The sequence below is a fragment of the Erpetoichthys calabaricus genome, chromosome 5, assembly GCF_900747795.2.
Source record: "Erpetoichthys calabaricus chromosome 5, fErpCal1.3, whole genome shotgun sequence".
Taxonomy (NCBI): domain Eukaryota; kingdom Metazoa; phylum Chordata; class Cladistia; order Polypteriformes; family Polypteridae; genus Erpetoichthys; species Erpetoichthys calabaricus.
Genome location: NC_041398.2, coordinates 11,064,769 through 11,086,675, shown reverse-complemented (window position 1 = coordinate 11,086,675; position 21,907 = coordinate 11,064,769). Strand labels below are relative to the sequence as shown.

The 21,907-nt window shown below is 43.5% G+C and overlaps 2 protein-coding genes across 5 annotated transcripts in view; both read left to right on the top strand.

Moving 5' to 3' along the window:
* Window positions 1–21,907, top strand: part of LOC114643681 (tripartite motif-containing protein 16-like) — a 488,218-nt gene that overhangs the window by 436,899 nt on the left and 29,412 nt on the right. The window contains exon 8 of one of the 2 annotated variants that reach the window (XR_007934981.1): window positions 3,528–3,694. The exons of the other annotated variant lie outside the window; for it this stretch is intronic. The gene's annotated coding sequence lies outside the window, so the exon portion shown is untranslated. The remainder of the gene's footprint in view (window positions 1–3,527; window positions 3,695–21,907) is intronic. 2 annotated transcript variants of the gene reach the window in all.
* LOC114644391 (tripartite motif-containing protein 16-like) overlaps window positions 1–21,907 on the top strand; it is a 119,622-nt gene that overhangs the window by 68,303 nt on the left and 29,412 nt on the right. For 2 of the 3 annotated variants that reach the window (XM_051928006.1, XM_051928007.1), the window contains exon 6: window positions 1,687–3,133. The exons of the other annotated variant lie outside the window; for it this stretch is intronic. In XM_051928006.1, coding sequence (XP_051783966.1) covers window positions 1,687–2,228 — 542 coding nt within the window. In that variant the 3' untranslated portion in view covers window positions 2,229–3,133. The remainder of the gene's footprint in view (window positions 1–1,686; window positions 3,134–21,907) is intronic. 3 annotated transcript variants of the gene reach the window in all.

Genomic DNA, 21,907 nt, shown 5'->3' with positions numbered 1-21,907 from the left:
ATCTTGTGTCTTTTTGCAGTTCCTAAACACATGCTCTGGTGTTTCCACCTCTCAGCAGTTCTCCCTCGGACATATTGAACTTTTCGTGACTCTCCTTTTGTACATGGCCGCCTGCGTCGGTAGGATTTCATGTAATGTCACCCACCTGAGGTCTTTTTGTTTATTTGTTAATTCTTTGTCTTCATTTTGCTGCCACACTTTTCTTGCTTGCTCTTCAGAGAGCTTTTGGATTTTTAGTACCGTTTCGTCTTTTCCTTTATATTTTTTTAGGTCTTTTTTCTTTTCCCAAATTTTGTTATCTCCTTCCTCCCATGAATATCTTTTAACAAATGTTACTATTGTTTTATAATTTTTTGGCATATTAAAGGCAATGGGTCTGCTATTTGTCATTTTTAATAATTTTGCTTTTCTCAATTCTGTGCCTAGCAGATATCTGATCATGTCCGCTAATTTCACCGTTTTATTAAACGCCATATTAACAACAGTTGCTGTGTGTCTTAAAGCCAACTCCCTTTCTATATTCAGATCCTCTTTCCCTCCATTTTCTCTCCTTTTCATTTCCTTCCTCCTTGCCAGTTTTTCACATTTTGACCCCCATAGAAACACAAAACACGTTCTTATAATTCTTGTTAATATTTTCTTTGGTGTAAAAACCCTTTGCTAAGTATGATAGTTTTGGATTATAACTGCCTTCATCACCAATATCTTCCCTTCCATTGACAAGTTCCTTATCCTCCAAACTCTGTTTGTTTGTTGATCTTTTTTCCATTTCTTTCCACTCCATCCTCTCCGTACTCTCGTCTCCAAATCTTATCCCTAATACTTTCTCCACATTTCATAACCTTATTCTTCCTGGTGGTTTTTCTTTCCATTTCCCCCAAAGGACGCATTCCTTCTTATTGAGGTGTAAAGTTGAACCTGACCCCCTCCATAAACACTTCTGTATGTTCTGTTACTTTATTTATACTCCATGTATCTCTGACTATTATTGTTATGTCATCCATATATGGAAACACTTTTATTTGTTGTCCCCCCCTTCCTGGTACTTCAACTCCTCTTATATTTGTGTCCCTCCTAATTTTATTTAATAAGGGCTCTATACACAGAATAAACAGCACTGCTGACAATGGACACCCTTGTCTTACTCCACATTTCTCCTGTATCTCCTCTGTTAGTTTGTTATTTACTTTTATCTGACTTCGTATATCTTTATCGACTACTTTTATCCAGTCCAGAAAACCTTCATGAACTCCCATTTTCTGGAGTATCTTCCACATATATTTATGTGCAATTCTATCAAATGCTTTCTCCAAATCTAAATGTAATATTGCGACATGCAGGTTTCTCTCTCTCCTGACATTAATACAGTCTCTTAAGACACACCGGTTATCTGCTGCACTTCTCCGCTGTACCACACATGTCTGCTCTTCTTTTATTACATTCTCAATATTTGTTTTCAATCTGTTTGTCTAAACTCTTGTCAATATCTTCTTGTCTGTTGTCGTCTTTTTATGATTTAATTTTTAATCCCCACAGATTCTGTCCAATCAGATGAGCTCTTTACTATTAGTGTCTTATCAGCGCAGCTCCTGATTGGTTCTTGTTAATTGTCTGTGTTGTGCTCCGCCCCCAGTCCCATTACTCACTCCCAGATTTCTTCACTCGTTTTCTTTTCTCTCCTTTCAGACTTCTGTCCCCTCACACTGGACATCAACACGGCAAACAGAGCCCTCTGTCTGTCTGAAGGGAACAAGAAGGTGACACGTGAGAGGACAGAGACTGAATATCCTGATCATCCTGAGAGATTTGGCTATTGGGCTCAATTTCTGTGCAGAGAGGCTCTGACTGGGACTCGCTGTTACTGGGAGGTGGAGTGCAGTGGAGACTTCATGAGGATTGGAGTCGCATATAAAGGACTGAGAAGGAAAGGAGAGAGCATGGAGTGCAGCCTTGGAAACAACGAGAAGTCCTGGTGTTTGCAGTGGTATCAATCCCAGTACTCTGTGTGTCACAATAACAAATGGACTGTAATCAGCGCCCCCTACAGCCCCAGAATAGGTGTGTATCTGGACTGGCCTGCTAGCTCTCTGTCATTTCGTAGCGTCTCACACACAATGACCCTCCTGCACAGGTTCAACACCTCCTTCACTGAGCCACTCTATCCTGGGTTTTATCTTTATCTTCACTCCAGTGTAACAATCAGCCATCTGACACCATGTGACCACTGACCAGTACCCTCCACCGGTAACTTGATGTCCCCACAAACTCAGGTGTCTTTGTGTTTACAGTTTGAGGTCAAAATTAATTTTACACTATAGGTGGGGGGGGCAGCACCTCTGTGAGTGAATTTGTGGATGAGAATGAATGACACCTCAGACCTATAAATACCAGTCTGACCAGCAGGGGTCACTGTTGATTCACAGCCACATGTCCTTCAGGCTGACACCCCACCTGCTGTGTCCTCTGAGTGTCACTTAATGTCACCTGTCAGGCAGTCTATATAGCGCCTTTCAATAGTGCTGCTCCAGCAGGACCACATGCCTGGCTCAGTATCCAGAGCCTCATTCCAGTGACTATTTAGGAGCACAGAGTGACAGAAGTGACTGGAGTGCTGGCCTCTGAACAGACATTGTCTGCCCCTCTATTAGTTACTCTGGTGGTCTGTCACCTCTGAATGAATTCACTGTGAATGTCTAAAGACGAGGACTCACCGCTCAGTCACATGTCGGCCATAATGATGGAGTTTGGTGTTTTACTGAGTCACTTGGTGTCACGTTAGACATTAGACTGCACCTCCCCCTTGTTGTTCCCACTGTCACCCAACATCAAGGAGATGAGTCAGCTGACTGACTTCACCGTCACTGTCGGTGTTCAAAGTGACAATCAGATGTGACACTTGGGGACACTTTTATCTTTCCACTAACACACACATTCCCAGGATTAATTTACAATTCCCTCAGGATCCCTCAAGGATCGGCATGTCAGCTGACATCAGTCTGTGTGAAGAAGCCAATGAAGGCCCAGGCTGACAGCCCCCCAACTGTGTATTACAGGCCTCACCAGCCAATGGCGACTATGACTTCTAAATCTGTCATCTTCATGGAGCCTGAGGGGTTAAAAGGAAGAGGAGAAGGTGAATAAAGAGTGAGGGGTGAGGATGATAGAGAAGAATGTCAGGGTGATAAAGGGTGAGATGAGTGACCTGAGACAGAGTGAGTCAGACGAGTGTGTCACTTGTGTGTTTGTCAGTTTTGTTCCTCCCTCCTGATTTTCTCCTCTTTGACTCGTCACACACTGATGGCTGTCCTGTGATCACAGATTGTATTCCTCGTTGATCAAATCCGTATCTCGATGTGTGACTGACGTCTGATTCTTTAAGCACTCGCTCATCAGACAGGTTGTCACCTGATGAGCTCTTCACTGCTGACCTAAGCCCTGCTGCCCTCTTCTCTCTCCTGTCACTTTGACCATTGCTTCAATACCCGCTGTGTCACCTCATAAAGCCAATGGTCTGTCTGGTCACTCAGGTCCTCGTCACAGCTGCACACTGGCAGTCGTTCAAACTCTACAGGCTGACAGTCATGTTGTCCTGTCGTCTGATGTTTGTGTTGGTTGAGGTCGTCTCCTGCTGACCTTGGGGGCTTTTAGAGCTCAGGATTAATGAAATGGAAATGTCAGTCAGCAGTGTGGGCAGGTGAGCAGGTGGGCACATTCAGGGCAAAATGTCATTTAAAAGTCGATGAGCACACTGGACACATCGCCAGTCACTGATAATTGACTCCACGTCAGCTCCTGTGGCCTTCATCATGTGCTGTCAACTCAGACGCTGGTCATGTGACTTGCACCTTAGTGACATTCCTGTGTCTTTCAGGGCTGTGACATCAGCTGATTCTTCTGGAGTCAAACTGCTCCCTCTTGTGGCCTCTCTGCATATTAAACACAGGAGAAGTTAGGATGTGAAGTGTTTGGTGAGATCTAAAAAATATTCAGAATACTGACATCACCTTGAAGGACAGTTTGGTTTAATAAGAATTAATGTGTAAAAGAATACTTATTTTAGATTAATCTTTAGTTAATTATAATTATGTGTTACATTCACAGAGATAAATGGTCTGTTAACGCGTCACAGTTTGTAAAATTTGAACAGCTTATTAATCTAAAAAGATCAAAACACACACAAAATAAATATGGACGACTGTTATTTGTCAAATCTGTTCATTTGGTAATTTTTGATTTGTAAATTCCGCTGATCAAATCTCATATTTTGAATGTTCTGATGATATTAGGACTTCTTGTTTATGATTAATCCTCTTTAGTAACATGACAAGTGTCTGTGTGTCTGTCTGTGTATCTGTCCAGTCACTTTGTCTCTGTCTTTCCAACAGATGGCGCCTCACAAACATTAGCTCTGCTTTTATGACTCCCATGCTAATCAACATCATCCAGTTACAGAGCCGCAGCACCAGACGTCACCACTGATATCGGCCAGCAGTTTATTGACAGAATGTGTGTTAGTGTGTGTGTGATTAGTGGGCACCATACCAGCCTGTAAACCTCCCTGCTGGCACACAACTGCTGGTCCTGACCTGTGACAGTTTGTTGTGCTTCAGCTCTGCAAACAGAATGGCGTATAACAGAGACATAAGCATTGGATTTGTCATTCCAACAGATGGCACAAAACAAACATTTGTATTAATGCACTGTACTACTACAAACATTTGTGATACACTAGCTATTGGAATGATAATTGCAATTCATTTTATTACTACATGCATTTCAAAATGCATTCCCACAGATGGTGAACTGCAAACATTAACACTAAGATCTACGTTGATTACTTAGAATTCAACCCATCTTAGACATGCAGCACAGCTAGTTTTGTATTAAAGAGCAAAAAGTTATAAAAAATATATAATTTTAAAGAAAATGGATAATGCAGCAAAAAATCTGGTGATGCCATATGAATGTTTTATTCTTCCATTTGCAGCAATGAAGCTAATTATTGAGGCAGATGAGCTTTGCTTCCCAGTCTGAGTGTTTGTGTCCTGCTGTGTGTGTTTGTGCCCGTGTGTGTCCATGTGACACATGAAAGTCTGCTGTGACGAGGTGAGTGGTCCCTGTGACTCCAGTCTGACCCCACACTTTCAATATCAGCTGCTAATAAATCCTCATATTAAACTTTATTAGGTACAGTTTACATACAGTTTATTTTTGTATAGCCCAAAATCACACAGGAAGAGACGCAATGGGCTTTAACAGGCCCTGCTTCTTGACAGCCCCCCAACCTTGACTCTCTAAGAAGACAAGGAAAAACTATCAAATAAAACCCAGTAGGAAAAAAATGGAAGAAACCTTGGGAAAGGCAGTTCAAAGAGAGACCCCTTTCCAGGTAGGTTGGGCGTGCAAGGTACGCTTCCTAAACACTTTTAGTTTTATCCCATCCTAATATTCAAGTGATGGCTGCTTGCATTTTGTACGCACTGCTGATATTATATGAGGAGTCAAAGCTGCTGTAGTTCTGCTCTGATGTGGATTAGCAATAAGAAGAGACGGCTACTTCAGTCACCTCTCGAAGGGCAGCAGCTGATATTCAGACTTGCTTCAATCGACACCAAGTGTGCATCTCTGCAGCCTGGAGCCTCCACCCTGGAGCTCCAAGGAGGTGGCGTTGACTCCACTGGGCGCCAACTGGGAGGAACTTGGAGTTCAAAACACTAAAGAGGCCTGCAATTCTCTACTATGCCCACTAGAGGGGGGTGTACCGTCATATTAGTCAAACAGTCGTAATAATGAGGTAGCAAGTCATATAATTATGAGATGATAAGTCATAATAATATAATAATAACGATCAAGTGCCAGTGACCTGCTATTCCTATTAACAGACTTGCATTTAATTTGGTTCTGCTTCTTTAGCAACGTGATACTCGCAGTCAGATTAAGTGGACTCAATTAACAAATTTTGGGGGGTTGTGTTAAGTAGTGAGAAGTCAAGTAAAATGACAAGTTTTATTGGCTAATAAAAAATTACAATATGCGTGGACTGTCTCAGCCCGTCTTGTGTTAATGGCGGACACTTTGAGATCGCAGCACCGACTGAGCCTCGACTGTAAGCAGACGGCTATTCCCGTGAGGCTCACTCCGCTAAGTCTCAGTGTGACACGCGCGCTTCACGGAATGCCCGACTGGTTTAGTCCGGTGCTGCGCTTTGAGATCAGCGGGAGCGCGCACTGCGGGGAGGTGGGGGGTGAAGGCGGAGCGCAGGTTTGGTCCGCACGTTGAACGGCGCCTTCAGGTTATTACAATTGACCCGGGCAGGTTATGAGATCGCAGGTGACTTTGACTTTAGTTTGAAAGACACAAATACAAACACGCGTCATCAACTTCAGAGTGTGACTGCGCCGCCACCATTTACATGATTCCATTTGATTGTGTTGTTTCTACTCTGTTTATTTATTTATTTTTGCGCACTGCACTTCTGGACAACCGTAGTTGGCTTCATGGAGTTACGACAGCATGTGAGGTAATGAGACGTTCCAGCGCCTAAATTACCTGTGGATTATTCGACAATTCTAATGCCTCAGACTGGAGCACAGTAGACGGGCTGTGAAAGAAAGAAGATGATTCGCTGACGCTGACTTTGATTGACATTTATCTCGCCCCTTTGTCCTGCACTTAACCACTCAGGTCTGTCAATATCGATATGGGCTGCGAGAATCAACACTCTAGATATTCACACATATATTTACACACACGTGTTTATATCTGTCATCAACACACGTCATTTATGTGAGTGTGCGTGCAGACACGACTCCAACCGCGTCCCACAGTGAGTGGTACTTGGGCATGCGACACAAAAAAACTGAGAAGAAGATCAGAGAATCTGCGCAGACCCCCACAAGTTCATGTCGTTGTGCTCACCGCCGCCTCCTGCTGTGCAGGTTTGACAGTCTGACAGCTGAGCAATGAAGCGCCTACTTGTGGCGAAGCTACTCGTGGCCAGTCGGCCGTCTTAACCTGACACCCCTCGAGCGGCTCTCTTATGTCCGTCTCACCTGCGTTTACATTGCGGAGGTGCGCTGCTGCCGTCTCGTGACCAGGCCGAATAATGCAAGTGCTTTTAAATAAATTGAAAAGTAGAAAAGGCCGCATGTCGTCTCGAGTAGTCTGACATCATGAGTGTCATTCACAAAATTAGTAAAAGAAAGACACTACATATCCTGCCTTGCTCACTGTGTTGGCTGGAATTGGCTCCAGCAGACCCCCGTGACACTGTGTTCGGATATAGCGGGTTGGAGAATGACTGACTGACTGAAGACGCTACATACAATAAGGATTGAGTGATAAAGATGTAAACAGGCAAGGTAGGAACAGAACAATAAATAAGCATGAGACTAAATCAATTATGACAGCAAGAAAGAAAGAAAGAAAGAAAGAAAGAAAGAAAGAATCCCGCTCAATCAAATAGCAGGTCTTGAGGAGCTTCTCCTACTGTCCCGGACATCAAGACTGCAGCTCAGTAACTCTGTAGCTCTGAGTCACATCATGAGATGTTATCGGCTTTATTCAGGTTTAAAACATCATTTTGAATTTCCCAGTTTGATTGTAAACTTACTGACTTGTTAATGTCAGACGTAAATAATTTCTGTAAACAGAGAGTGATGCGAAGTGCAATTTAAATACAAGAACAGAGTTCATGCACTTTAATAAAAGGACAAGTGTCTGTCTGTGTGTCTGTCCAGCTGCTATGTCTCTGTCATTCCAACAGATGGCACAAATGGAGCATCACTAATATTTGTCGTAGTAAAATGATGCACCATCTGTTGGAATGAAAAATGGAAATGTATTTCATTGCTACAAATGTCTGTAGTGACAAAAGGCACTATATAATAAATAGAAAATATGAACTGAGCTAACCTGACAAACAGTGCAGCAGAAACAGCAGTTTGTAGACATAACCAGTGGCTGATTTTTAACCCACCAACGAGGAGCAATTGTCACAATGTGAAGTGACTGTTGGAATGCAGCAGCACTGTGCTGTGCCACCATGCTGCCTCACAATTTAAGTGTCATATCTCAAAATACAGTGGATTGACAAAGTCTTCAGACTCTTTCTACACACTTTGTTGTGGATTTAATTTTTCATGGATGAATTTTTCCATTTTTGCCCATTGAGTCAACATTTAATTACTCATCATGATAAAGTGAAGATGTGTTAACAGAAAGGTTAATAAATTTATTAAAAATCACAAACTAAAATCTCTCCCTCTTAGTCATATTTAGACCTTTCTTGTGTCTCTCTGAACTGCACTCTGGTCCATCCTGTCACCTTGAGACGTGTCCAGAACTTGAGTGGAGTCCACCACTGAACTGAGTGGCTATCGTTTAGAAAGACAGTTATGTTTCTGTGTCTAGAAGGTCCTACAAATCACCCTGAATGATGTCCAAAGAACTTTCTGTAGACCTCCATCAAGATCACATTCTGGTAAGATGGATATCAAGACGAGAGGATCAAACCATTTCTAGCACTTATGAGTGTCCTCGGGAGCACAGTGGCTTCAGAAATGGAGACACAAAAGTCATTTAGGGCCACCAGGACTCTTCTTAGAGTTGGCCATCCAGCTAAACTGAGTTACTGGACAAGAAGGGTCTTGGGTCATGGAGGTGACTGAGAACTCAATGGTCACTCTAAGAGAGCTTCATAAGTCCTCTTCTGAGATTGGAGACTCTGTCTGAAGGATGACCATCTCAGCTGGACTCCATCAGTCTGATGTTCATGGTATAGTGTTTAATGGAAGACACTGTGAGAACATGAAGTGACTCTGTTGTGGTGAGACTCACTGGTCAAGTGCAGGCACTGCTCATCACCTGCCTAATACCATCATTAAGATGAATTGTGGAGGTGGCAGTATCATGCCAGGGGGACAGGGAGACAGGACAGAATGAAGAGAAGGACGACTGCAGCCAAAGACAGAGAGGTCCTTGAAGAAGACCTACTGCAGAGTTGGCTGACAGTTCAGTGACTTGAAGCAAAGAGTCAAGACAATGATGGAGTGGCTTCAGGACAAGAGTGTCCTTGAGTGTCCCGGGCTTAAACTCCAAAGATGGAAGTTTTCAGATGCTTCCCATCCAATCTTAAGGAGTTTCAGATGAAGAACGGGTTCATCTGCTCACATCCAGATATGCAAAACTTGTAGAGATGTACCAGGAAGACTGTCAAAGGACTGAGTGGTGGCTGCAAAATTCTTCCATTTCACAATTCTTAAAGCCCCTGTTCTGTTGGGAACACTCCAAGCTATACAGATGGTTTGATCCCTTTGTCCTGATTGGTGCCCCACCACCATTTCATCCTGGGGGTCGACAGAGAGTTCCTGGGACTTCAAGACTGAGTTTTTGTCCTGCCATGCAGTGTGAATTATGAGACTTTCTATACACAGATACCCGAGTGCCTTTCTAAATGATGTCCAGTGAATTCAGCTTTCCACAGGTGGACTTCAATCGAGTTCTGGAAACATCTCAAGGAGAATCAAAGCAAACAGGATGGACCTGAGCACCACATGAGTACCACAAGAAAGGGTCCGTTATTGTAGGAAGTATTTGATTTTATTTAATAAATATTCAAACCTTTCGGAGGACACGTTTTCACTTTGGCATTATGGGTTGTTGATGGATTGTTGATTGAAATGAAACGAATGAAATCTCCAACTCAATAAAGTGAAGGGTTTCAATGCCTCCTAAATCCACCAGTCCTCAGTCAGGCCAGGCCAGGACTGCACCACACCATCCAACAGCACCAATGCCGACAGCCCCCTCATCAGCAGACCCCCACAAGATCCTTGAAGTTGACACCTCCACCTCCATCACCTGCATTACCCTCCTCACAGCAGTCGGCCATTATGGCCTCCTTCCTGGTTATGCACACTTCAACCATTCCATCATCATCATCATCATCATCTGGCTCTTTTCTACTCCTGCATTCCTCACCCACAGCCTTAATGCCAGTCATAGCTAAAGGACAATGTCAGAAATATAAAGTGGGTACGACATGGAGTGGAAATTAACAAAAACAAAAATGCTCAGTACATCGAGCTCATTCGGTTGGCTACATGTCACACTACACGACTTTTCAGGCATCACCTTTATTTACAACTCATGGAGACTTGAAACAAACGCACTGATGACTTCCAACCTGTGTAGTGCGACATCCACATGGGACTCATCAGGACATAAATTCATAGGTGTGGTATTCTCTGTGAGACCTGAAATGGAACAAATTGTATTACAAATTAGGATAAAGAAATCAGCCCAAAACATAAATGTAAATTTAGAAATAACTCGGAGTAGAGTCGGGCAGGTGTACCACCGAGATGCGTACACATTAGTCAGGAAAGGATGGCAAAACCAACAGGGTGGAGGAGTCGCCATTGATGTCAAAGAGAAGTTCAACTCCGTCAGGTGGAGAGCAGCGTCTCAGTGTGGATTTGACTTGACCGCGTCAGGGACTGGGGTCTTATAAGAGTAAGGATACGGTGTTGACCTGGATTTGGCGCCAGCCAGAAAGGTTCTTCTTCTACCAAGGAATGAAGAATTTAGTGAAGTGATACAACCGACAGGATGACCACATGGAGAAGTGATAGGACTGATCATGGATACCGATATTAAAGGGAAGATGACTTTCTAGTCTCATAGTGTGACACTGGCTTACTGCAGCATTTGAAGTGGCTGTCAAAATACAGAAAGCTCACAATATGTTGGAAATTAGAAGGTGTGCAGAAAAGTCACAAGAGAGTCATGTCATCAGTAAGACCTTGACATTCCGAGATGTGTCATCTGAGATCTTGAAGGCAACGAGATCCACTAACCGTAGTTGTTAAGTGTGACATGCCGTCCAACTCAAAGTCATATAGTGTGACGCTGAATTAACGGTCACTAATGGTGACTCCTAGTTGCCTTTAAGGAAATGAGACCCAGTAGGTGTATCTGTTAAGTGTAACATGCTCTTTGACTTGACGTTGGCAGTGTAATGACAGAATCAGACAGCATAGTAATTGGTGTCAAAATACAATGAGTCTGAAATGCTTAGAAAATTAGAAACTGGGCAGAAAAGTCACGAGGGAGTCATAGAATTCATTAGTCGTTAGATGCCCACCAATTAAAGTCATCAAAATTGGGTAGAATGACATTTGAATTAACACAGGACATTAAGTAGATGTCAAAATACAGTGAACTTGTGATAATTCACATTTTTAAAGCTGCTGAGAATTTGAGATTTGCGTAATCCTATGTGAATCCTAGTCATGCAATCCGACCTCCTCACTGAGACCAAACACAGCAAGTCCAGTTTTCGTCAGACATGTTCCCCAACTTGAAGTCTTGTAGCGTGATGTTGGCCAAAGGCAGCACATTAATTGATCTGTCAACATGCAGTAAGCTGGCAATCCTTAGTAAAATGTTGTGATGGAGTCATGTCATCCATTATACCACACCAGTCCTATTCATGTAATGCAAGAAAGAAGCCCGGCAACTAAAGGTTTTTAAATTTGAAATGCACTCCAACTTGAAGTTGTGTAGTGTGACGCCAGCCTAATGGTCATTCCCTGTGATTGCAAGTCCTGTAATTCAAAGCAATGAGGTCCTGTAAATTCAGTTGTGTAGTGTGACGTGTTCTCTGACTCAGATGTGTGCAGTGTGATGCCGGTCTAACGGTTATCGTGTATAATTTCAAGTCATAAAACTCAACATCATCAGATCCAGCAAGTCCAGTTGTTAAGTGTAACGTTCTCTCCGACTTGAAGTTGTATAGTGTGACGCTATCTAATATCTTCTCCAGACACCATTTTAAAAGTTCTCAAGGCTTCTGCTTGAACTCCATGACTCTTTATTTTGTTCTACGGATGTTTGTCGTGAGCCGTTTTGTCTCTGCCTTTCCAAAAACAATCACGGACATCGCCACCATTGTTTAGAGTCTTCACATTTCTGAAACAGCACACTTACGATGACTCAGAACACTCATGTTAAGAGTTCAAAACCTCCATCCCCGTACCCTCCTTGAAGCCACAGTCTTGATTTTCCATGCACAGGAAATGGTGAAGCACAGAATTAAGACAAGCAGGATGGTTAAAGCAGGACGTTAGCTCCAAATATATTACAAACTTCCTCTTCATTTTTGCAGCCGGAGTGTTCACAGGGCTCACCCATAAACTTGAAGTGATCTGTGACAGCTCTGTAGTCACAAATGTCCTGGTGTTTAGGGATTACCGAGGGAGGTCTCCACCCAAGAAATCTCTTTAAATGAGAACAGAGAAGATGCCTCGGTTCATGGGGGTGGGCACTTATACAGCTTGCAGATATGTCCGTTTAACCCCTAAAGAGTCACGTCAATAACACAGACCGAGCGGTCACTCTCCTGCAAGCTGTTCAAGCTTCTCTACCTCTTTTCTTGGCATGGATTCTCCTGTGCTTCAGCAGAGTGTTTGATAAGCGAAATCTCTTCCCACATTCAGGACAAGAGTAGGGCTTTTCGCCGGTGTGGATCCTCTGGTGGTCTTGTAGGGTACTTTTATATGTGAATCCTTGCCCACAGTTCATGCAGAAGAACTGATTCTCTCCCGTGTGGATGACCTGATGTCGCCAAAGATTACACTTGTGTGTAAATTTCTTCCCACTATGAACACAGGAGTACGGCTTCTCCCTGGTGTGAATTTCCATGTGGTGTTGAAGGTACCGGCTGTAGATGAAGGTCTTCCCACAATCTTGGCAACAAAATGGCCGCTCCCCACTGTGAATCCTCTGATGCTGCTGAAGTTTCCCCTTCAGTCTAAACCTTTTCTCACACTGGTTGCAGAAATACGGATACTACCCAGTGTGAATCACCAAATGCTCTTGCAGTCCGCCAACCACTCGGAAGCATTTCCCACACATGGGGCAACTGTGTGGTGTCTCTCCAGTGTGGATTCTCTGATGCTGCAGGAAGTGGTTTTTACGTATGAACCTCTTTCCACAATTGCTACAAGAATGGGGTTTGTCGCCGTTGTGAATCTTCTGGTGGCCCTTCAGGCTGTACTTGTAGGCAAAGGTCTTCCCACACTCCTTACAGCTGAATATCTGGTCTCCGCTGTGAAGCGGCTGATGGTGCTGAAGGGTTCTTTTCTTGGTGAACCTCTTTCTGCATTTGACGCAGTCATAGGGTCTCTCACCGGTTTGAGACAGATGATGTTGCTGAAGGTCGATTTTACGAATGAAGCTCTTCCCACATTCCGTACAGCAGTGCGGCCACTCCCCAGTGTGAATTCGCTTGTGGAATTTCAGACTTGTAGGCAATCACCTTTCCACACTCCTTGCAGAAGAAGGCCTTTTCACCGGTGTGACACCTCTGGTGGTGCTGAAGGGCTGTTTTGTCTGTGAAACTCTACCCGCACTCACAGCAGCTAAATGGCTTGTCTTCGCTGTGCTTCTTCAGGTGCTCCAGGAAGTGGCGCTTGTGAATAAAACGCGTACCGCATTCCGTGCAGCAGTGTGGCTTCTCTCCGGAATGAGTCTTCTGGTGAGTCTGGAGGTACGCCTTACACACAAACGCTTGTCCACAATCGTTGCAGCAGTACAGCTTCTCGCCGGTGTGAATGCGCTGATATTGATGAAGGTAACTCTTGTGTGTGAATGTTTTGCCGCACTCACTACAGCAGTACGGCTTCACTCTGGCATGAATCTTCTGGTGCGTCTGGAGATACGCTTTACACACAAATGACTTTCCACAATCATTGCAGTGGTACGGCTTCTCCGCGGTGTGACTTCTCTCGTGTATGTTGAGGTAACGCTATTGAAAGAACTTCTTCCCGCAGTCCGCACACTCATAAAAGTTCTTGGTGTTATCGTTAAACTCGTTATGGGATGTGGTGTCCCTATTCCTGCTATTTTGGAAGTTGTCGTGCTGGTAAGGAGAATCAAAATAGGTATCCTCACTTTCCAGAAAGTCGGTGGGAATCACCATGATGATCACGTCATCTGGACTTTCAGGAACTTCTCCTCTCTTTCGTCTCACTATGAAAAAAATTAAAAATGAGCACATAGAAAACTTTGGAATATGACCCTCCACAACCACAGCATCCCGGCATTAAAAAAAATTTAAAAAACAAAAGTTGGAACTCTAAGCAGGCCAAAATACAGCTAAACTGTTATACTATGTGTTTTTTATTTAAGTTTGATGTCACTGTTCTCTGTGCCCACTGTTATGGATTCATTCATACAGGTACAGAGGGGCACAGCACCAGCAGTTAGAATTGCCGAGCCAAGCACAGGACTAGAGAACCACAGACAACTGGAGAAGTGAATAGTCAGCCTAAAGACAGACCAGTATATTTCTGTCTTCTGTCAGCAAAAACCTCTTTCCTTGTTGGGAGAATGAGAACTGTATGTAGGCATTGTGCTATTGCTGTATGTTTGAAGGTGGGGTTTGAGTACTTTCCTGTCCTTGTTTGGATCCGGAGCCAAGAGCTTGCACATAGAGCAACCAGTATAAGAATGGACACCTATGGCCAACACTTTGAAGCTGCCGGGCGGAAGAGTATGTCTTCCGTCCGAGGCCGGGCAGAAGATTCTGTCTTCTGACCGGTTAAAATCCTTTCAGCGTAGCGACGAAAGATGATGGACTGCGTAGGTCAAGGCACCGACATGCTTGATATGTCTGTCATAAGCTTCCCGTTTGTAATACCACGTGAACCCGTCAGTAAAGAGCTAGATTATCCTTTTGTTGTCGTGTAATCTTTTAACTGTCATATTGCATGCTGGGGAGGGATAATACCTTGTGGTGGATTGCTGGCTTCTTTCTCCGGCCCTCACCCCCAGGCCGCCAGGAGGAGCTCTCCCAGCAGCGTGGACATGCCCCAAGTTCCAGCAGGGCCTCATGGACTATGTAGTTTTTATACACAGCCCTGCTGGATACCTTGGGGGCCACCAGGCGTCGCTGTAGGGGGGCTCGTAGGCTCGCATGTGCCCTATAACCCGGGAGTACATCACGGTCACGTGACAGGAAGAAACGACGTGCTCGCAGGTTGAAGAAAAGGACTGTTTACCCAGACCCGGAAGGGAAAAGGAACTGTGGACTGTTGAACGGGAACATCTCTGCGTCAGGGTGTATAAAAGGACTCTGGGAAGCCCAGTACACTGAGCTGAGCTGGGAGGTAGGGTGGCAAAGTGTCTGGGCGAGGAGGATTGGTTTGTTGGAGAGTTTGATTTATATGAATGGGGTGTGGAGAGTGCTTTGTGCACGGTATTCTTATAAAATAAAGAATATTTATACTTTTACCTGGTGTTCAGAGTGGTACCTGAGGGTTCAAGAGGTGGACAAAGCCTCTATCTGTCACAACCTTTTTATTTAAATTCAGGTTAATTAAAATGCCGCAATTGAAAAGAACACATTTCCAGAGAGCTAATGCCTCTCTTAAGGAAACACATGCACACGCACGTTTCTGCTCGGTTTTCCAAATGGGCAGTAGCCAGTGTCAAAGAGGTGCTACTGTTTCTGTGTCTTTCACCTTTCTTTTTCGTATGTGCATCCCTGATGCGGTCTTTTACCACATACACCAAAATTAATTGCACAACGTTTACAAACTTAATTCACTTGATTGTAGTCATTCTGTAACAATACAATGGTTCACGGAATGGCCAAACTATTCCAACTCTCACCACTGTTTTAGCATTGTTAGAAGACATTGCAAATAGAAGAGTTAGAAGAGAGTGCGTATTTATAGATGATGATGATGATGACTGGCTTCTAAGTCGATTTCGATTTCTCAGAGCTCTCCTCTTGGAGCTGTGTGGTGAACTGGTGCCAGCTTTACAAAGGCAGACTTTGAGGACTTGTGCTCTATCTGCTCCTTTGCAAGTTCTGTCCACTCTCAGGTTTTTAGCCAAAGGAGATTTTCAATGTGAACCTGCTGACTCATCGGGTATTTCACAAACATCATCAACTCACACCATGCCAGCTGTATTGGGTGGCATTATCTGCTTGTTTTCTAGATAGGTAAAATTTCTTTACACTGTGGTTGAACTGGCAAACATCAAAATGCAATTCGCAGCAACATCTGCTTTTCCAAATATAATTGGAGGGGTCGCCAGACAAGTTACATCAGCCATGGATGAATCCCCAAAAGAATGAGCTGACATTACATCATCTTTAGCTGAAGAAACTATAAAAACAGCAACTCCACACAGTCATGTGGTAAAAGGCAAGCAGTCCTTTAAAGGATAGCGAGTCACCTCAAAGGGCCATGTAAAGAGCAGAGAATCGATCCATTGTGGCACTAGGCATTGATGCTACAATATAAAGGCAGCTTCAGAGAATTAATTTACTTACAGTCATAAGAAAAAGTTTGGGAACCCCTCTCAGCCTGCATAATAATTTACTTTCAATAAAAAAAGATAACGGTGGTATGTCTTTCATTTCCTAGGACATCTGAGTACTGGGGTGTTTTCCGAACAAAGATTTTCAGTGAAGCAGTATTTAGTTGTATGAAATGAAATCAAATGTGAAAAACTGGCTGTGCACAAATGTGGGTCCCCTTGTCATTGTGCTGATTTGAATGCCTGTCCCTGCTCAATGCTGATTACTTACAACACCAAATTGGTTGGATGAGCTCGCTAAGCCTTGAACTTCATAGACAGGTGTGTCCAATCATGAGATATAAAGGTATTTAAGGTGGTCAATTACAAGTTGTGCTTCCTTCCCTTTGACTCTCCTCTGAAGAGTGACGGACAGCATGGGATCCTCAAAGCAACTCTCCAAAGATCTGAAAACAAAGATTGTTGAGTCTCCTGGTTTAGGGGAAGGCTACACAAAGCCATCTCAGAGGTTTAAACTGTCAGTTTCAACTGTAAGGAATGGAATCAGGAAATGGAAGGCCACAGGCACAGTTGCTTTTAAACTCAGCAGGTCTGACAGGCCAAGACAAATAAAGGAGCGGCATATGGGCAGGATTGTGAGAATGGTTACAGACAACCCACAGATCACCTCCAAAGACCTGCAAGAACATCTGGCTGCAGATGGTGTATCTGTACATCGTTCTACAATTCAGCGCAATTTGCACCAAGAACATCTGTATGGCAGAGTGATGAGAAAGAAGCCCTTTCTGCACTCACACCACAAACAGAGTCACTTGTTGTATGCCAATGCTCATTTAGACAAGCCAGATTCATTTTGGAACAAAGTGTTTTGGACCGATGAGACAAAAATTGAGTTATTTGGTCACAACAAAAAGCGCTTTGCATGGCAGAAGAAGAACACCGCATTCCAAGAAAAACACCTGCTATCTACTGTCAAATTTGGTGTAGGTTCCATCATGCTGTGGGGCTGTGTGGCTAGTTCAGGGACTGGGGCCCTTGTTAAAGTCGAGGGTCGGATGAATTCAACTCAATATCAACACATTCTTCAGGGAAATGCTCAAGCATCAGTCACAAAGATGGAGTTACGCAGGGGTTGGATATTTCAACAAGACAATGACCCAAAACACATTTGGAAATCTACAAAGGCATTCATGCAGAGGGAGAAGTACAATGTTCTGGAATGGCTATCACAATCCCCTGACTTGAAGATCATAGAAAATCTATGGGATGATTTGAAGCAGGCTGTCCATGCTCGGCAGCCATCAAATTGAACTGAACTGGAGAGATTTTGTATGAAGAATGGTCAGAAATACCTCCATCCAGAATCCAGACACTCAATCAAAGGCTATAGGAGGAAAGCGTCTAGAGGCTGTTAGATTTACAAAAGGAGGCTCAACTAAGTATTGATGTCATATCTCTGTTGGGGTTCCCACATTTATGCACCTGTCTAATTTTGTTATGATGCATGTTGCATATTTTCTGTTAATCCAATAAACTTTATGTCACTGCTGAAATCCTACTGTTTCCATAAGGCATGTCATATTAAAAGGAAGTTGCTAGTTTGAAAGCTCAGCCAATGAGAAACAAAAATCCAAAGAATTAAGAGGGGTTCCCAAACATTTCATATGACTGTATGTAAATAGAAAGCATTTCCACTCAATTCTGAAAGGGTGTTGCATTGTTCAAGCATGTAGCGTACTGCATAATGTGGCACAATTCTGGCTTGCCTGTACCTGAAGAGATGCAGTATGATGATCCTGACCCAACAAATAATCAGTCAAATCAGACAGCATTACAACTTTATTTAAATGAAATTAGCAGAACGTAAAAACAGGTAATCAGATACATTTTTTAGCTAATTAATTTAATTTGTGCTCAATATCACACAGTACAGCCCTTAGTTCATTGGCCAAACTGCAACTGTCAGCACACAGCCAGATGGTCGCCCAGTGGTGTCTGAGGTGGCGATGTGTGCATAGCCAGCATCTGAAGATATCCTGGGCACAGCAGCACCATCACCACCTGGGGTCGCGTCCTCGGCACGGGGGTCACCCTTAATAATATTGTCTGAAACAGAATAAACAGATGGTGGACTCTGACTCGGCTTTTCACAGAGACTTTGATGTCTGACCATCTCGTTTTTAATTTCAGGCACAGCTTGGTGACTTTTCTGAACTTGAACTTTTGAGTGTCTCCACCACACTGTATCCCTCCAGAACTTCCTTTTGTTGCTTATACCACTACTTAAGCCAATAGATATTATGTTTTTTCTTTGCCTCCACTTCGTAATTGCTGAAATTCTTTTTTCCACGGGCTTTTGCCATTGTCTTTTAACAAAGCACTGAATGGAAAGGGGCTATTTGAATTGATTTGCATATTCAAAACCATTACGGACACTAAGGAGGGAGATAAAGATCTATACAAATTGGCTAGACAGAGAGAGCGAGCTGGGAAAGATGTGCAGCAGGTTAGGCTGATAAAGATGGAAACAAACAAGGAGAGTGTGGTGAGAAGATGGAAAGAGGGCTTTGAGAGGCTGATGAATGAAGAGAATGAGAGAGAGAAGAGGTTGGATGATGTGGAGATTGTGAATCAGGAAGTGCAACGGATTAGCAAGGAGGAAGTAAGGACAACGGCTTCACAGCAGAGACAAGATATCCTTCTACTTTGAACAATGTTATTATTATTACAGCTTAAGTATCAGAAAACTACAAAAGGTCTTATTGAGTGGCAGTTTATGGCAGGGGGTGGCCTAAAATTGTGACATTGCTCGTTGTCGGACATGGACCCCTACACCTCGCCAGGACTGGCCGTTTCAAAATTCTTCTCTCTGGTAAGACCAGTTGGTATCCTGGTCAGACTTTCAGCATGATTCCTACCTTGATGAGTCCTGACCCTTGAACTCCCTAACACACCCCAAAATGCTACCGCCATTATGTTTGGAAGCCATGGAAGTCGTTGAAATACAAAATACAAAGTGCAGACCAGGATGATAACATCTCCCCACTTACATGCAGAAGATAAAGGTTGCTCCTTCCGTCTCCTCAGAGGGTCATTTGAGCTACCAGTCCCCACCGCACAGGGAGAAGCGTTTTTGTGGATAGACTTGAACTTCAAATCCTCTTCCTTCACCATCAGCAGGCCTCCCTCTTCCACGACAGGCCTCTCGCACTCTTCTTCTTTGACGCGGACCACCCACACGTTACAGGCATCCTCTTTCATTTGCTCAGGCTCCTCCCCCTGCTCATCGTTGTCATCCTCCTCTTCCTTGTCGTCATCGAGGTACGGTGACATCTTGTCAATGGGCTCCTCTTTCACTTTGATGATCACTTGTTCATACTCCTCTTCTTCTTCCTCCTCCTCTTCCTCTTCAAGCTCCTCCTCTTTCACGATTACTGAAATCTGATCCATGGTCTTCGATTCTGTTATGGTGGCACTTCTGATGAGCCTTTTGAGGATTGAATGTGCAGCGTTGGGCCTTTGATCATCAACTTTGGTGTCCAAGGCAGGAAATGCGGATGCTGAAAGAAAAGAAGACTTCAGTAAGGACCATGGCACGGAAAACGACAAAAGAAAAAAAACGATAAGAAATGGAAATTAACAAGGTCTGCAACATCCAGAGAGAGAAAGCACTGGAGCACTTAGTGGTGCTTGGTGGGCTGATGTGTGGTTTCTTTTTCAGGTTTTTTAACTCTCTGTGATTTATTTTGGGGTCAGTTATTGTTTTAATTTCTATGTGAAAAAGTAAGTGCACCCCATAACAAGCTTTCCCTTGTTTAAACCTAAGTGGACACGTGAAGATTCAATCTTCACTTATACAGCATCTATAGATAAAGGTGAACGAATATAACAAACATCAGGCCACATTTACACGTTCAGACCATTGTATCATTGAAATAAAACATTAAAGCAAGATTCACGTGAGGGTCAGGTGAACAGCAAGACCTCAAATCTGAATCACATACAGAACATCACTAGAGGGAATCTCGCCTGACCCTGTCCTGATATTTAAACTAACACAGGCCTTAAGTTTGGACTGAAGTGTGTGTGTGTGTGTGTGTGTGTGTGTGTGTGTGTGTGTGTGTGTGTGTGTGTGTGTGTTATCATCCACGTCAAGACCCAAAAGAGCTCTCTGAGGCCTTAACAAAAAAAGTGCTAGAGGCCGAGGAGTCTGAGAGAAGGGACTAACTGGAAATCAACCATCCCACCGTCGAGAGATCAAAGTGCCAGTATGAAGTTTCATCACCGGTGAGGAATCACACAGCAGAAACCACTCAGAGTTGAATAAGTAACTCCAAAAGACACTATATAAAGTCAGGAGGTGGCTCAATCCCACCACCCTATCTCTGTAAGACATCTCCCCACCTGGGAGTGTTCACATTATTTAAAAAAAATAAAAAATAAAATCACCAAATATCCCTACTGTAAGTATAACTAGCCTATAATAGTGTTACCAATAAAAAGGCACTATACAAAGTCACAGGGTGACAGGCTCAGTCCCACCACCTGCCCCCTGAATGAAGTCTCATCACCTGTGAGGACTCATATTGTAAAATTAATAAATAAATAAATAGAATAAAATCACCAAATATCCCTATTGTAAGTATAACTAGCCTATAATAGTGTTACATTAATCCCCCGCTCTATCGCGGTTCAGCTATCGTGCCCCCACTATATCGCGGAAAAATTCAATAAGTCCATCCTACCTGTAGTGTACTTTGCAGCCAATTCATAACAAAGCGTTCGGTTTTCAGCAGACAAAGAGTTTCGTGTTACAGCACACAGATGATTTCTTACAAAGCCCTTTATTGGCTGAAAGAGGAGACTCAACCAATCAGAGTGGATTTTATTCTCTTGGACTCTGATTAGCTGCTGCTAACGTGGTGTAATCTTGTAAGAACAGCGAGTGTGGGTCCTCGATGAATCGCGTACTGCGTACCTTGTTTGTGGTCCGACTTTTGTGAGTAAACTTTTGTGAGCTTTTCATTTGTTTTAAGCCCTACGATGGCAGTAGCAGTAGCAGTGAGCCTAAGTACCAGAGGAAGACCTTGACCATACAGGAGAAGGTCAAACTCCTGGATATGCTTCAGGAAGGAAAGCGCTACGCGGATGTTGCTCGTCATTACGGCTTGAATGAATCGACGGTACACTACATCAAGGATGATGATGTGAATATAAGAGCCAGTGCATCACTTTCCTTTAGTCAATCAGCAAAAAGGGTGGCAACTCCTCGGTATAAAGCCATCGTTAAAATGGCATCTTCATTGGCTCTTTGGATCAAAAGCTGCAGAAAATTCCTTTGGACACAAACATCATTAGAGAAAAGGCCAGACATCTCTATGCCATGTTTGGTAAAGGAGGTGACGACCATGCTGATGACCCTGATGCTTCCGAAGATCCTCAAGAAGGACCATTGACAATGAAATCTGCAGCAAAACCAACTGAATTTAATGCCAGCAAGGGGTGGTTCAATAGATTCCAGAAACACTTTAATCTAAAGGACGTTTCCCTGTATGGCGAGGCTGCATCTGCA